Below are 16680 nucleotides of genomic sequence, written 5' to 3'. Positions count from 1 at the left end.
GGAAGAAATTGAGTGGGAATTGGGGAAGGAAGGAATTAAGAATGGCACCCAGGCTTCTGTAGGAGCCCTTAGTGAGAACATCCTGCTCAATCCCTCACTGAATAGGTTTGGAAACTGAGACACAGAGCAGGAGGCTCTAATCTAGGCTACTTAGGCAGCCTGTCATGAATTCATGGGGGTCCATGAATTCTAATTGCCCCGTTACCCCACATGCTCAGGGCACCTATCCTCCCCATCCCATAATATCCCTGTGCCTCAGTTATCTCATCTGTATAATAGGTACCAGCATATCCACCCTGCTTATTTCCTAGATTTTTAGGATAAACACACGTGAAAGTGCTTTGTAGTCTAGAACCTTCCCTTCCACTGGGGATGTTGCTGTTGTCTTCTCAGTTGGCCCCATGCTTGGAGTCCAGGGCAGGCCCCGATGCTGCAGGATGTTAACATTTTCAGTGGTTGTGCTCTCAATGTTCTCTTTCCCTATTTTTTTTTTCAAGTTGGGGTCTCGCTTTGTCACCCAGGCTGGAGTGCAGTGGCATGATCTCAGCTCACTGCAACCTCTGCCTCCTGGATTCAAGTGATTCTCCTGCCTCAGCCTCCTGAGTAGCTGGGATTATAGCTGTGGGCCACCACACCCAGCTAATTTTTGCATTTTTTTAGTAGAGACAGGTTTTCGCCATATTAACCAGGCTGGTCTTGAACTCCTGACCTCAGGAGATCCGCCTGCCTCAGCCTCCCAAAGTGCTGGGATTACGGGTATGAGCCACCGTGCCCAGCCCTTTCCCTATTTCTGAATTCATCCTGTTGCCTGTGCAACTCTGGGGTGTGCTGACCTTACAGTGTTCTGCCGTGTAGGCTGGAAGCCGTGGGCCGTTTCTGAAGTTAGTGCTGGCTTCCAGATAAACCTGGTGATGGGTGGCGGGAAACAAGGCTGGCTGAAAAAGCAGCCTGAGGCTGGCTAGCTGGGTCCTAGTGGAGGAAACCACTCGAGAGGACCTGGCCCTCGGGGCGCTTTCAGATGCCAGAGTTGCCTTTAGGGCCTTCTGCATACTGGCCTCTCAGTGGCATCTGTGAGTGCTTGCCTTGTGAGATCACACCTCCTCAGATGACCATGGCCTGGAGCCTGCCTTCTTCTCGGAACGTGGTCTCTTGCTTCTCTCTTCTCCTTGCTCTCTATGCTTCTAAATGTCCCTGGATTTCTCCCACCCTTAAGCCTTTGCTCATGCTGGAGAACCATTCCATTTCCCTTCTTCTTCTTGGCTAACTGTCCTTTGTCCTGCAGACCTTGCTTCCTCCAGGGAACCTAGTCCTGCCCTTTTGCCCCTGCCCTCCTCAGTGTTCTCCCAGGGCCCTGGCTGACCTTAGTTAACATATTTAGCACACACATAGTACTTACCTGCTGAGAAGCCTGGGAGCCGCCTCAAGGCAGGGACCGTAGGGTACATCTGTGCCTCCAGGCCCAGCCTAGTGTGGGGCACCGAGGTGAAGGCAGGATATGCTTAGAGATGATGGATGAACAGATGAAAGGGCTCGTGGTGGGAAGATAGTTGGATAACTGTGATGGTTTTCTGCTGTCTACAGTGAAATAAGGATATCATACTTTTTTAGGTCTCCAACAATGGCTGGTGGGCTGTTTGCTGTGAGTAAGAAATATTTTGAATATCTGGGGTCTTATGATACAGGAATGGAAGTTTGGGGAGGAGAAAACCTCGAATTTTCCTTTAGGGTAAGTATTTCAGTCTTCTCTTTGGACATGTTCTTAACTGATTCTCTCTTTGGGAACGATGGGATTTGCTGTGAGAGCGTGGTGGACCCTGAAAGATGATGACACGCATATCCTATAAACATGCTTGCTTTCTTGTTTTAGCTTTTTAAAAAGTGTACTTTTTCTAGATTTGGGGCCAGCAAGGGCCTTGCAAGTCACATAGTTCTCTCTCACTCTATGGAGAGGAGGAAATGAAACCAGGAGAGAGGCGACTTGCTCAGGGTTAGGTCCTCCTGATCCTGTCTTCTGGAGCCTTTACTCGATTAATTCCTTATGAAGTGGCCTCTTTATTTAGCACAGTGCCTTTCAAACTTTGACAGATGTAAGAATTTCTTTTTTTTTTTTTTTTGAGACGGAGTCTCGCTCTGTCGCCCAGGCTGGAGCGCAGTGGCACGATCTCAGCTCACTGCAACCTCCGCCTCCTGTGTTGAGGTGATTCTCCTGCCTCAGCCTCCCGAGTAGCTGGGATTATGGGCATGTGCCATCATGCCCGGCTAATTTTTGTATTTTTAGTAGAGACGAGGTTTCACCATGTCATCCAGGCTGATCTCAAACTCCTGACCTCAGGTGATCCACCCGCCTTGGCCTCCCAAGGTGCTGGGATTATAGGCGTGAGCCACTGCACCCAGCCAACACATGTAAGAATTGCTGAGTAAACTTGTTAGAAAGACAGATTCACAAGCACAATCTAGAATTCTAGCTAGATTTGATAGCTTTAGGGTGGGACCAAGATTCTGCTTTTTGTAACAAGCCTACCTACGGATGCTACTCTACATGGCCCGTGAAAACCATATTGGAAAACTCCTAGCATTTCAGTAGATTTTCTGGTTAATGAAGTCTTACATTTTAAGCATCAAAACTTTGTGTAAATGTTGGTGCTTTTCAGTGGAAAATTACGATTTTTAATAATATTTTATATGGTGTTCTGCCCTCATAAAAACTGAATAAACAAGAATTTGGCCTTCTACCGAGGACTCACGCCCTCTGTAATAAGTACCAGATGCTGTGCTTGGTTGTCCCATCTTTGGGAAAATGAGATATTCAAGGCTGTCAGTCCCAGTGTGAGATGGGCTCAGATGCCTTCGCCTGTTGAGTCTTTGGGTGTGCTTTTAATGGTCTCTCTGCCTCTTCCTTAGGTGTCAGGCTGCTCTACCTGTTTCTAGACGCTCTTCCTTTCTCCCTTCCAAACCTCTTTTCTTCCTTGCTGCTTTCCTATCTTCTGTGGCTAGGAGATCAGGTAATCAAGCCTGTGTTTTCTGTAATGAGTAAGTGGGTTGCCAGCGAGGTCTCTGTGGATGCTCCTGTGAGTCAAGTGCATGAGCTTTAGTGCATGGACTTTGGGGTCTTGGTTCCCACAGCTTATTTGTTTTGGGGGCTGCTTTCTTGCTCTTTACCCACATTCTGTGTCATGAGTGTGCCGGGTAGGTAGCCTCCTGCCCGATGGAGGCTGAGCATCTTGGCAGTGTCCATCATGCCTTGCGTGTGCCTGGCCTCTTTGCTGCAGATACTATGGACCCGCAGCTCATCCCCTGCTCACCACCTGGCCTCTCCTTTTCTCTGTGTGCAGATCTGGCAGTGTGGTGGGGTTCTGGAAACACACCCGTGTTCCCATGTTGGCCATGTTTTCCCCAAGCAAGCTCCCTACTCCCGCAACAAGGCTCTGGCCAACAGTGTTCGTGCAGCTGAAGTATGGATGGATGAATTTAAAGAGCTCTACTACCATCGCAACCCCCGTGCCCGCTTGGTGAGTTCCTCGGCCCACCTGCACTCCATCTGGCTTCATCTGAAAAACAGCAGCTAATCGTGGCTTCCCCAACATAGTCAATCTGGTTCCAGAAATAGAGAATAAATTGGGTGCTCAGATACGAGTATGGGGAGAATTTATTCCTCCATTTATAATAATTATATGCAGTCAAATCTTGTTATTTACAGCTGTTATAGTGCATAAAGCCACCACAAACGCTGAATTCATGAAAACAGAGCCATTGTTCTTAGGGGAAATACAGGGTTAGTTTCCTGCCAGACTTGGGGCACAGTTTTGTCAGCAGATCAATACAGAGCCTTGTTTTCTGTGTGTTTCTGTTCAAAGACACCTGTTTAACATATATCGTTGCATCATTAACATTGCACTCATGGCTAACAGCACGGTAACTCATGCCAGAATGAAGCTTACCTAGCACGTGTTATTTTCTCTTCATCACAACCTTCTTGCATTTAGGAACACTAGGTAGCACTTCAGCACTACGATTGGGGGACATTCTAGAATAGCTGGTGCAGTCACCAATACAAAGCAGAAAAAAATGTGGTGCCCAACAGATGGTGAAAAGAACACTGGTTTACAGGATGAGAGCTGAAACAAGAAGGCGGTGTGTGCCCTTGTTCTATATCACCTGGAAATGGGAGTTAAGTGTTGGGCAACTCAAATTTTTTGTCCATGAATGTGTGTGAAAATTAGAAAACACCACAAGTATTGATTTGGAGGTTACAAATCAATTTTATTATAGCATGTAGGGAAATTCAGATACAGAACCAGTAAATAATGAGGATGGACTGTACTAACATAGACAGTTGGGGATACCTGGTGTCACAGGCCAGGCTTTGTCCATGTGTTTTGGTTTTCCTCTTTGTAGCCAGTAGGGTGAGTCCACAAACACAGGGTACAAGTTAAGGCACAGTTCTTTACCTTAAAGCTATTGCTCAGGGACACATCCGCCTTATTAGTTAGGGGTCTGTTACCTCCCTCTAGAGCCTTTTTGTTAGCACCCTGGAAGCTTCCTTTTCTAAAACAGGGAGTCTGTTCTGCTTCCATTTCCAGATGGAAGGACTACTGGAGAGTGGCCCAGGCCCCCGCTGCTACTCTTTCTCACCGTATGTCATGGTCATGGAAACCCCCCCACCGCCAGCCTAACAGATGTCTATCTTCCTCCCCACTCAGAGGCCTTGCTGGGCCCATCTCTCTGACCAATGGTGAAGGTGTGCCTGCAGTCACTGAAGTCTCAGCTCAGTTGGCTTGCTCCGCTGGGTCCCAGCCACACACTGCAGGGACACTGGCCCATCCACCCACTGCACTGAATCTGTTGGAGGCTGAGGTTCAGCCCAGACTGTGTCCTTCCTCATAGCTATTTATCTCAGGGACTTATTTTCTGGTCCGGATCCTTGCTCTGCCTCTACCTCTGGGACCATTGTGGATGAGGGATCTGCCTCTTCTTTCCCAGGTCTTGGGCTTCAGATGAAACACAGTCCACTGCCTCTGCCCCAGCCAGCTCTGCATGCTCCATGGCAGGGTGCCTGCTTGCCCTGCATTTGCATAACTAGTAGGGCTGCTTGGCAATACAAGAAGGTCTTGCTCTAAGGCTTCTCATCAGGCCACTTCATGGAAGTCTCTTCTGAGTCCTTCCAGCAACCCTGCAGGGTAGCAATAAAATTCTCATTTTATGGATGAGAAAACTGAAGCTCAGAGAGACGCTGTTGGAAGGAACTTGTCCAGGCCCTGTGGCTGATAGGAGGTAGAACTGGGCTTGGGGCCTGTACTCTGCAGCGCACCTCTTGCTCTGCTCTGCAGAGCCCATGGGTTCTCAGCTGGACTCCCACTCAGCCCCTCTCTGGCTCTGGGCTCCATGGTCATTTGCTTCTGCCTCCTCCGTCTTGCCTAGCACCATAGAGTAGAAACACCCACTCTTTCCTCATGCACAGTCTGGAACCCATAGTTCCCTTTTCCTGAGGGTTCCCAGAGAATATTTTAGGGAGGCACTGAATGCACCCTTAGGCTTCATGTCCAAGGCTGAGTGCTAAATGGATACTTGGCTGAAGCTGGGGGCGCAGTGACTTTCACCAGTGAAAGAACTCTGGGAAATAGCAGAAATCTGAAATCTTATTCAAACATGTACTTATTATTACCATTTTGTTCAATATTTAACTTGTCAGCTTTTAATTGTTTAACATGACAGTGCAGGTACGGTAATATTTCTGCACTCAGCATTTTTCTTGTGGCTGCACATTTGCGATACTAAATAGAGGCTTGCTGTATTTAATTATTCAAAAGCTCTCAGTCATTAGTTTTGCCCATAAAACCAAACTTGCATAAGTATTTCTTATTGCTTATTTCATACTGAGAACATGATTACATCTAGAATATTTACCTGTGTTTGAAAGTGGATATTCAGATATTAGTAGTAAACCAGAAAGTCATGGCATATGTTTCGGTGAAACTGACATTTCCCTGGTTGGGTTTCAGGATGACCTCTGATCACAAGCATGGGTCACAGGTCCGGGATCCATAGATGCCAGTGCAGCCCCAGGGCTTGGCTCCTTCACTCCATCAGCAGGCGGGTTGGGTTGTCCTCTACCCTTGTGCACCTGGTCACACCCCCCTGCCAACAGAGCACCTAGGAATGGAATTGTCTGTGTGACAGCCTCTCATACTAGAAGCTAGAATTAGGTGCAAGGATGTTTTCTATCCTCTGTGCTCCACACAGGGCCTGGCATGCGACGAATGCTCCATCAAAGCTGGCTGGTGGTTAGTAAGTGAGCATCAGTGAACACAGGGGCTTTGAAAGGAAGCCCTAGGACCCATGGGGTCTCACTGTTTTGTTGTTTTCTCAGGAACCTTTTGGGGATGTGACAGAGAGGAAGCAGCTCCGGGACAAGCTCCAGTGTAAAGACTTCAAGTGGTTCTTGGAGACTGTGTATCCAGAACTGCATGTGCCTGAGGACAGGCCTGGCTTCTTCGGGATGGTGAGTGAGGGTGGTGGGCCCACGGCAGGCAGGGACTTCCCTGGCCTCTGGGTCTGCTCTACAAATCCTGGGCAAGAAAGGCCACATCATGGGGAGCATTGGCTTCCTCCACTCCCACCCGCCTGCCCACCCCCCACCACCTTTTTATCCACTGCCCTTCTTTCTCCCTGTGAGTGTCTGGGCCGTAGGTGCAGAATGTCAGAGCTGGAAGCCATCTCAAAATTGACAACTATTTTGTAGGTAAGGAAACTGAGGCTTATCTGGTGTTTCCACGTCCTAGTTTTTACTAACGCCTTATCATATTACTTCTAGTCTCAATGGCTGGACTAGTTAATAATTCCAAGTTTGGAAGTCTACAGAGGCAATAGTGGGTATAGGGGAGTCACTTCTAGTATTTCAAAAAACCTAAAAAATGTTTTTGGGATGAGACCAGATAAAATGTCCAGTGTCTTTTGTTTTTCCTGGGAATGACACCAGCTTAGCAAGGTCTCCTCTGCTGTGATGTGTTGATCAGAAGTGCTGGTGTTCCATTCTAGAAGTCTTTGATAAATATAAAGCAGGATGTTCATGTTACATTCTATTTTCATTATGAAAATATTCAAACATATAGAAATGCAGAGAGAATGGTATGAGAATGGTATAATGAATACCATCCCTGAGATTCTAGAATTTTCAAGATCCTGCCTCTCTTTATCTCTTTCTCTCTCCTGTACTTCACCTCCACATTTACCTCTTTTTAAGCAAATCCCGGGCATTGTGTCATTTCTCTCCTGTGCATTTTATGCATTTTCATAACATTTGGACATTATCTTACAAAACCATAGAAATGAACAAGTATTTCTTTGTATCATTTAATGTCTAGTTCTAATACATATTCCCCCAACTTTTCCAGTTTCTCTTTGAGTGGCTGGCTAATTCGAATTGGGATCCAAACAAGGTGCACACATTGCATGTGATGGTTGTGTCTTGTCTCCTAAATCTCTTTTAATCTAAGGCAGCCCTCTTCCTTTTTCTTGTTAATATCTTTAACTTGTTGAAAAAACAATATGTTACCTGTAGAGTGTCTCACTCTTGCAATAACTATTTTTTTCTTTGTGGTATCTTCAAGTTGTGCCTCTCTCCCCCATATTTCTTTAAGATAGAAGTGAGTTCTAAAGGTTTGATTAGAGTCAGGATCCACCTTTTTGGCAAGAACACTTTGTGGGTGATGTTATGTGTTCATGTTGTGTCATATCAGGAGCATAGGAAGTATGGTCATCTTTAGTGATAAGGTTGACCAGTGGGTTAATGGAGTATCCCTCACCTGGACCGGTCATTATAAGACCCCCATCAGCCTCTGTCTCATGTTTTTAGTAGCCACTGATAACCATTGCCTAGACCCATTATTTCAAATGGAGTTGCCAAATGGTGATTTTTCTCTTTCATTTCTTCCACATTTATTAGCTGAAATTTTTCATAAAGAAGAACACTCCCTCATTAACTAAAGCAATTTGGTATATGTGAGTTTTAGAATTCATACAGAAAAGGCACGACAAATTCTTTTTTTTTTTTTTTTGAGAGAAAAGTCTTGCTCTTGTCCCCCAGGCTGGAGTGCAATGGCGTGATCTCAGCTCACTGCAACCTCTGCCTCATGGGTTCAAGCAATTCTCCTGCCTCAGCCTCCCGAGTAGCTGGGATTATAGGCACCTGCCACCATGCCTGGCTAATTTTTTTTTTTGTATTTTTAGCAGAGACGGGGTTTCACTATGTTGGCCAGGCTGGTCTTGAACTACTGACCTCAGGTGATCTGCCTGCCTCAGCCTCCCAAACTATTGGGATTACAGGCATGAGCCACTGTGCCCGGCCAAGGCATAACAAATTCTTAAGTCTTTTCTTTATTTGCTTATTTTCAGAGTAAGAGTTGGTATTTTAGTTTCCTCCAGTTGTATCTACTGGGTTGTTTTTTTTTTTGTTGTGGCTCATTGTTTTTTTTGGCTTTTTCTCTTCTTGAGTGTCATTGTAAACTAATGGGTGTTTAAATAGCCGGTGTGCTTCAATCAATTCATCTTTTCTTCTTTGTATTGTTTTTTGAGACAGGCTTCTATTCTGTCACCCAGGCTGGAGCACAGTGGCACCATTGTAGCTCACTGTAGCCTGGATCACTGGGCTCAAGTGATCCTCCCACCTCAGCTTCTTAAGTAGCTGGGACTACAGGTGAGCACCACCACACCTGGCTAATTTTTTATTTTTATTTTTAGTAAAGATTAAGGTCTCGCTATGTTGCCCAGGCTGGTCTTGAACTCCTGAGCTCAAGCATTTCTCCTGCCAAGGCCTCCCAAAGTGCTGGGATTACAGGTATGAGCCACTGTGCCCAGCCCAATTCATCTTTTTAAAAAATATATGAAAATTGTTATTGGCCAGTGGGAGACCCTTTATTTTGGCTTCTGAGGTCTTTGACACCTTACAGTGGCGTTGATAGCCTCCTTGATTCTGGCCAAGTTGTCCCATTCGAGTTTTAAACATTTCCTGCCATTCCTCCCAGAAGCCCTGCTCCTTTGTTGGGTAATGGTATTGGGAGTCAATCTGGATGCTGGCGGTGCCCGTTGCTATGCGTTGTCATTGCCTCCAGACCATGCAGTTTAACAGAAATATAATGAGAGCCACTGTTGTAACTTAAATTTTTTTAGTAACCATATTAAAAAAAAGTAAAGTTAATGAAATGTTTAACTCAGTATATCCCAAATAATATCATTTCAACATATAATTAATATAAGTATTTATTCATTGAGGCATTTTACATTCTTTTTTCATACTAAGCCTTGAAATCTGGTGTGAATTTTATACTTATAGCATATCTCAATTTGGATTAGTTACATTTCAAGTGTCCAGTAGCCACAGTGGCCAGTGGCCGCCACGTGAAATAGCACAGCTCTAAATTTTTCTCATTGGGCAGAGAAAGGAAATTCGTATTTTTGAGAAACAGATCATGAGCTTATATTAATATCTGAAAATCCAATGTAGTCTTGAAAAATTTTCTTTGATAGCATACTCATATTTCTTTTTTCTTACCCTGAAAATCTTGGTTTTAAACAATATTAACATAATTACTTATTTTCTTTATCCTAAAATATATTGAAAATAGTTTCAAGATAATTAATACAGTACTACAGCTTAGAGTATTATACTGAATGAGGTTTATAATTTCTTTGCAGCTCAAATTTGTTTATAGAATATATTTCATAGGTGGTATTTTCAAACATACCATGCTCTAAAGTGATTTAAATTAATTCTTTTTTTTTTTTTTTTTTTTTGGTGGTGGGGAGGACAGAGTCTTGCCTTATTGCCCAGGTTGGAGTGCAGTGGCATGATCTCAGCTCACTGCAACCTCCGCCTTCTGGGTTCAAGTGATTCTCCCGCCTCAGTCTCCCAAGTAGCTGGTACTACAGGTGCACCCCACCACACCTGGCTAAGTTTTGTATTTTTAGTAGAGATGCGGTTTTGCCATGTTGGCCAGGCTGGTCTAGAACTCCTGGCCTCAAGTGATCCACCTGCCTCCACCTCCCAAAGTGCTGGGATCACAGGCATGAGCCACTGAACCCAGCCTAAAATAATTCTTTCTTTGTGTCTATCGCCTGCTTGATTTAGTTAGCTTAATTAATCTAGTTCGAGGTATCAACCCAGGTATATTTGGACTTGCACAGCAGTAAGGCTGCTGCTAATGAGAAAGAGAGAGAGGAGCTTTCAGGCCATGAAGAGTTTATCTCTCTGGTCCTCAGGCTTATCAACTTAAAATAGGGGTAAGGATTCTTGCCTACAGAACAAGGAAGCACTTTTAAAGCTAGAAGGTGCTGTACAGAAAAGACTCTTACCTTTGCGTCTAGCTCTTGAAGCAGGCTCTCCTCTCATGCCAGGTACCCTCCCCAAGCCTTGTGTGGCATCTGTTAGTGTCTATAAATCTGGACTGAAATGCCACATTTATGTTTTATTTAGCTCCAGAACAAAGGACTAACAGACTACTGCTTTGACTATAACCCTCCCGATGAAAACCAGATTGTGGGACACCAGGTCATTCTGTACCTCTGTCATGGGATGGGCCAGAATCAGGTAGGTATGAGCCTCAAAAGAGGAGAAAGCTGTGTGTTTTGTTAAAAAAATTAAATATTTGAATTTTTTTCTTGTAAAAGTAATATTTGGGAAATATAAAAAGTAGAAGCCTGGGGTGGCCAGACTCAGGGAGACCACTATTAAAATTAAAATGTGTTTTCTTCCCATCATTTTTTACACATAACACATAGAGATTATGTGTTGTAAATAGTTGTCGTAATGTCTGTATGTTTTATATTCCATTATTTGCATTCCCTTCATCTACTTTTCTTATGTTATTAGATATCCCTTGAGAATATCATTCCTAGTGGCCTCTTGATATTTCATTTTGCACCTGTATTGCTGTTTCGTTAACTGGTTCCCTGCCTGCTTGTCTTTGCAATTGTAAATAACCCTGCCTCTAACACCTTGGGTCAGACAGAAGGAAGGATAAAGTAACAGATCTGCATTTCAGATGATTTCCTTAGAATTAATTGTTAAGTGGAATGACAGGTTTAATGCATAGGGCCACCTTGCAAGGTGGTGTTTAGGGACATTGCCTCAGCTGGGGGCCAGGTGTATCTGTCTGGGTGAAGGGCTGTAATTCAGGCTGGGCAAGGGAGATTCAGTCCTGGGGGAATCTGAAGACCAGAAAAGGACCCCCAGCCCTGGAAAGCAGTTGACAGGACCCTTGGAGGATGCAGGAATGGAGAGAAGTGTTGGTTCTGGGCCTCTGAAGCTTCACCGTACTAAGGAGTTATCAGACACCAGGAAACAAAGGGATAGAGATTCAGATGTTGTTTTTTCCAATCTGGATTCACCCCAGTGCCACTTGAATATGAAGCCTTCTTATGGTTAACAGTAAACTTTCTTAATTCCAACCCCTGCAACCTTAAATTATTTAGGTTTTCAACACTGTTTAGAACAGCCTTCCTCAAAGCTGATGGTACCTGAGTGCTACCATCAGCATCATCTGGGAGCTTGGAAATGCATATTTTCAGACTGATCCCAACACTACCAAATCCCAGACTCTTGTTTTAAGCAGCTTTTCAGGAGATAATGGTGTGACAAGCTCTGCTCTGTGCGCCTTAAGAACACCCACCTGTGTCAGAATTTTTGAAAGGGGCTAGTGGGGTGGGTGGGTGTCTTGTCAAAGATGCAGAAAATGCAGCTTCCTAGGCCCCGCCTCACACACAAGGAATCCTTATTCCATCTCTGGGATGGGGCCAGCAATCAGCATTTTTAACAGTCACTGTAGGTAGTTCCTAGTACACTCAGGTAGGAAAACCATTGTCCGGGAAGAACCAAGTCTTCCCGTTAGTGGTCACATTGTCTGCTTGTGCACAGCACTTTACATCTTCTAGGAATTGTCATATTGGGGGTTTGGGAGGAGAGACTGAGGAAAACGAGAGGAAGTAGCTAGTCAAGGTCACAGAGAGCCCCCAAGAGCTAGTGCTGCGATGGGTCCATTTCCCTTCCTCCCATCCCACACCAACACAGCATTCAGCACTGCAGGCAGGAGGTGACGTGCACCAGCCCTGTCTCCCTGTCTAGCAAGCCAGGCAGGCATGGGAAGGGCCATTTCCTCCACGCTCATGAAGCACTGCAGTAGCGGTTCACTGAGGGCTGTGGGATGCGGAGGAACCCATCACACAGGCTCCTGTTGGTGGTGACGCAGGTACATGACCCCACCCATGCTCTCGTGATCCCAGGTTCTTGTCCAGCGATCTTTCCTCTTCCCACAACAGTGGAAAATGTTGTGTTACATGTTGGCTGCCCCATTTTTAGTTTTTCGAGTACACGTCCCAGAAAGAAATACGCTATAACACCCACCAGCCTGAGGGCTGCATTGCTGTGGAAGCAGGAATGGATACCCTTATCATGCATCTCTGCGAAGAAACTGCCCCAGAGAATCAGAAGTTCATCTTGCAGGAGGTAGGTGAACTCTCTCCTTCCTTCCTGCTGACAGTCCCTGGGCTATAAGGGAGAGTGTGAGAGTCAGACATTCTCTCTGGCATAGTCCTGGTGAGGATCAGGGATGTGGTCATGCATGGACAGGAGCTCTGGAAGACCTGGAACCTCAGTCCCAGTGAGCCTGGGGGGCGGTGATGGCAGGAGATTGGAGTCCCCTGGCACACGGTGTCATTAGCACTGCCTTCCTTCCTCATTGTCCAGTCCCTTTTAGTCTTTTCCATTTCCCTTGCACCCCCATGAGCTGCAGGCACCGACATGGAAACAGCTCTTACAAATGCATTCAGAGATGAAAGGGCTTTAAACGAGTAAGCCAAATAGCCCAAGTGTAAGGATGTTAGCCAAAGCGTTAGATCCAGATATAAGCCACCCCACCTCTCTAAGCCTTGTTTTTCCCAGCTCTAAAATAGGTACAATAGGCCAGGCACAGTGGCTGACGCCTGTAATCCCAGCACTTTGGGAGGCCAAGGCAGGTGGATCATCCGAAGCCAGGAGTTCGAGACCAGCCTGGCCAATATGGCAAAACCCCATCTCTACTTAAAAAAAAAAATTAGCCAGGTGTGGTGGCATGCCCCTGTAGTCCCATCTACTTGAGAGGCTGAAGCAGGAGAATCACTTGAACCTGGAAGGCGGAGGTTGCAGTCAGCCGAAATCATGCCACTGCACTGTAGCCTGGGAGACAGAGCGAGACTCCGTCTCAAAAAAAAAAAAAAAAAAAAAAAGGTGCAATAATAGCAGCCTTACTTTACTGAGGATTAGATGCATAGCCAGAAATATTCTTTGGAAACTATAAAGCTCGATAGAGATTAGTTGTTGCTTGTGGTATTATAACCAAGAAAACACCTCTGATAGAGAAGTCTCCCCGGATAGTCACAGTTGATTTGAAACTGAGGGTTACCTCAGACCTGAGGGTGCTGGCCCCGCCACACTTGCAGTCAGCTTGCATCAGGACTTGTAAATCGATCATATCCTTTGACTCACTAAAAAGCATGTGAGGGAATAAATCCAAAGAAAATCATTCGAAAGAAAAAAATTCATTGTTTTTTATCTCCCTGGGCAGCTTTCACTCCCAATATACTGCTTATAAATGGGTTTATTCTAAAGATGATTAAAAGCTGGAATATGTTTTCCTGCAGAAAAATGTTGTCCCTAGCTATGACATTTGCAGGCTGCCCAGAAAAGCCACACACCATAGTGTTACCTATTGAATACAGGAAAATAAGAAGGAAAAATACTTCTGCACACCCCAGACGTCTCTGATCTTCTTGAATGTCCTCCTCTTCCCATCTTTCTCCCAACCAGAAGCCATTGTAAGCCCTCAAGGAATGGTAGTGGACACTAGAAACAATAAAATCAGTTTGACATATCAAAAATTTTATCTTAAATTTCAGTGACCATTTAAGGAAAAGGAAGTTTGTTCAGGAGGCTGGGAAGAAGGATACTGAATTGGATTATTTACCTTTCTTCAGGACACTTAATACTTTGATTCATATGTGAAAAGGATACAGCTTGATTTATTATATTTCATCAGTCATGCCCTAAATATATATATATAAAACAAATATATATTGAACAGAAACATATGTGAATTCTGAAGGAAATGTCCCCACTTACATTCACTAGACCATAATAGAAAGCTTAGTTCTTAGGGCTGGATCTTTTTTTTTTTTTTTTTTTTTTTTGAGATGGAGCCTTGCTCCACCAAGGTTGGAGTGCAGGGGTGCAATCTCAGCTCACTGCAACCTCTGCCTCCTGGGTTCAAGCGATTCTCCTGTCTCAGTCTCCTGAGTAGCTGGGACTACAGGCGCCCGCCACCACGCCCAGCTAATTTTTTGTATTTTTAGCAGAGATGGAGTTTTGCCACGTTGGCCAGGCTGGTCTTGAGCTCTTGGCCTCAAGTGATCCACCTGCCTCAGCCTCCCAAAGTGCTGCGATTACAGGCGTGAGCTACCGTGCCCAGCCTTGTATTTTCTTATGTAGGCCTAAAAACCTCTGAAATGTCATTTCTTGGATTCTACAAAACATGAGTTTGGATTTTTTTGAATGAAAAAAGTTCCATTTAGTGAACAGCACATCACAAAGGTTTTTCACTGATGTTGTTATTCACTCTGCCTGTTTGCTGCTCAGCCATGATTAAGTGCGTTGCATACAGCTTATAACAGAGAGGCAGAGGGAAAAGATAAACACCAGGCCTGAGAGAGAGACTTGCTGAGATAACTGAGCAAGGGCTGGCAGAAAGGAGAGAAGCAGGAGGTCATTAAAGAAGACCATCGTCTTTGGGGTTTGGGAATTGGCACAAGGCATATAACCCACTGATTCTCTGATGTGTGACAGGTGAGTAGCTCAGGCCAAGTGACTGGCTTCCTCATCCATCTGGTCTGTGGCTGAGCTGGGACTACAGCCAAGTTTCCACACTCTCTGTTTAAATACCTAAGAGAAAGAGATCACCCTGCATGGAATGAGTTGACCTAAGAGGAGTGAAAGAGATAAACAAAGGATCTTTGTTCCTGATTTCCCCGAAGGAAGCCAAATGCAATAGGGAGATGTAGGGTATGACACATGCTCAGAGAAGCCAGCAGGTGGCACCATCGGTCCTGTGAGAGGCAAGCGGGACGCAGCCTGTACCAGCCTGGTGCTGTGTCCCCGGGACAGTCCTGAGTTGCTGCGTTACACGGAAGACACTTACCCCTCAATAAATATTTCTGAAATGGTAAAAATCAGACCCTGATATCTTTAAAACATGTCTTTAGGAAAAAGAGACTTTTCTGATGACTTGCCTGTCATTCTGTTATCTTTTGTAGGATGGATCTTTATTTCACGAACAGTCCAAGAAATGTGTCCAGGCTGCGAGGAAGGAGTCGAGTGACAGTTTCGTTCCACTCTTACGAGACTGCACCAACTCGGATCATCAGAAATGGTTCTTCAAAGAGCGCATGTTATGAAGCCTCGTGTATCAAGGAGCCCATCGAAGGAGACTGTGGAGCCAGGACTCTGCCCAAAAAAGACTTAGCTAAGCAGTGACCAGAGCCCACCAAAAACTAGGCTGCATTGCTTTGAAGAGGCAATCATTTTGCCATTTGTGAAAGTTGTGTTGGATTTAGTAAAAATGTAAATAAGCTTTGTACTTATTTTGAGAACTTTTAAAATGTTCCAAAATACCCTGTTTTCAAAGGGTAATCGTAAGATGTTAACCCTTGGTATTTAGAAAATTAAAACCTTATAATATTTTTCTATCAAGATGTATATTTTACAGTCGTGCCTTTTACTCTCATTAGCAAAAAAGGTAAAGATTTTATTTTGGTATTTACAAGAATTCCCAGGTACGAAGATATCTGCATGGGTGGAAATCAGGTTCAAGAAACATACTTTGCATTAACTGATAATACCTCAGCTGTGGGGTTAAAGTTTTCCCAGTATAGAGAGACTGTCACTAGGAGCATTGTATTGATTTATTCAGGTCATTGAGATCTTCTAGATGTATTTTAAAAAGAATGCTTTTTGGTTATGTGTTGCTACCACAGTTAACACTCCATAATGTTCATGTCAGCCAAAGAGGACTAACCAAAGCTGAAATCTCAGAGAACAATTTGCTTTACTAAGCTGAGTCAACTTGAGAGCGAACTTCTAACAATGCCGCACTGTAGTGTGGCTGGTTCTACCACTATGACTTTAAAACATGTTTATATCATTTTTAATTTTTATGATACGGTAGTGTCAGGGAGAAATGTAATGTTCTATATGAAATTCCTTTTTCAAGTTTGTTCATTAATAACAGTTATTAATTTAAATCAGCGTTAGAGTTTGTGCTGCTGCAACTGCTGTGAAAATTTCTCTGAGTAATTCTGATTTGTGAATGATCCCAGACCAACCCTGAGATTTTGTCAACCTGATTAAGTCAATATGAATGATTAAAAAGATGTGAGAACACTGACTGCAGATCTTTTTGTACTGTAAACCAAAAATAAAATTCTAGGGCCGGGTGCGGTGGCTCACGCCTATACTCCTAGCACTTTGGGAGGGCAAGGAGGGCAGATCACTTGAAGTCAGGAGTTCGAGACCAGCCTGGTCAACATGGCGAAACCCCGTCTCTATTAAAAATACAAAAATTAGCTGGACGTGGTGGCGTGCGCCTGTAATCCCAGCTACTC

At 44.6% G+C, this 16680-nt stretch overlaps 1 protein-coding gene across 1 annotated transcript in view; it reads left to right on the top strand.

Moving 5' to 3' along the window:
* Positions 1–16460, top strand: part of GALNT12 (polypeptide N-acetylgalactosaminyltransferase 12) — a 42425-nt gene extending 25965 nt beyond the window's left edge. Inside the window, exons 5-10 of the mRNA XM_016961320.4 lie at positions 1609–1726; positions 3333–3509; positions 6368–6499; positions 10469–10582; positions 12350–12496; positions 15334–16460. Coding sequence (XP_016816809.1) covers positions 1609–1726; positions 3333–3509; positions 6368–6499; positions 10469–10582; positions 12350–12496; positions 15334–15474 — 829 coding nt within the window. The 3' untranslated portion in view covers positions 15475–16460. The remainder of the gene's footprint in view (positions 1–1608; positions 1727–3332; positions 3510–6367; positions 6500–10468; positions 10583–12349; positions 12497–15333) is intronic.
* Positions 16461–16680: the final 220 nt, after the last annotated feature.

The sequence above is a fragment of the Pan troglodytes genome, chromosome 11 (assembly GCF_028858775.2).
Source record: "Pan troglodytes isolate AG18354 chromosome 11, NHGRI_mPanTro3-v2.0_pri, whole genome shotgun sequence".
Classification (NCBI taxonomy): domain Eukaryota; kingdom Metazoa; phylum Chordata; class Mammalia; order Primates; family Hominidae; genus Pan; species Pan troglodytes.
Note: the sequence above shows the minus strand (reverse complement) of the source record. Positions and strands in the feature narration are given on the sequence as shown.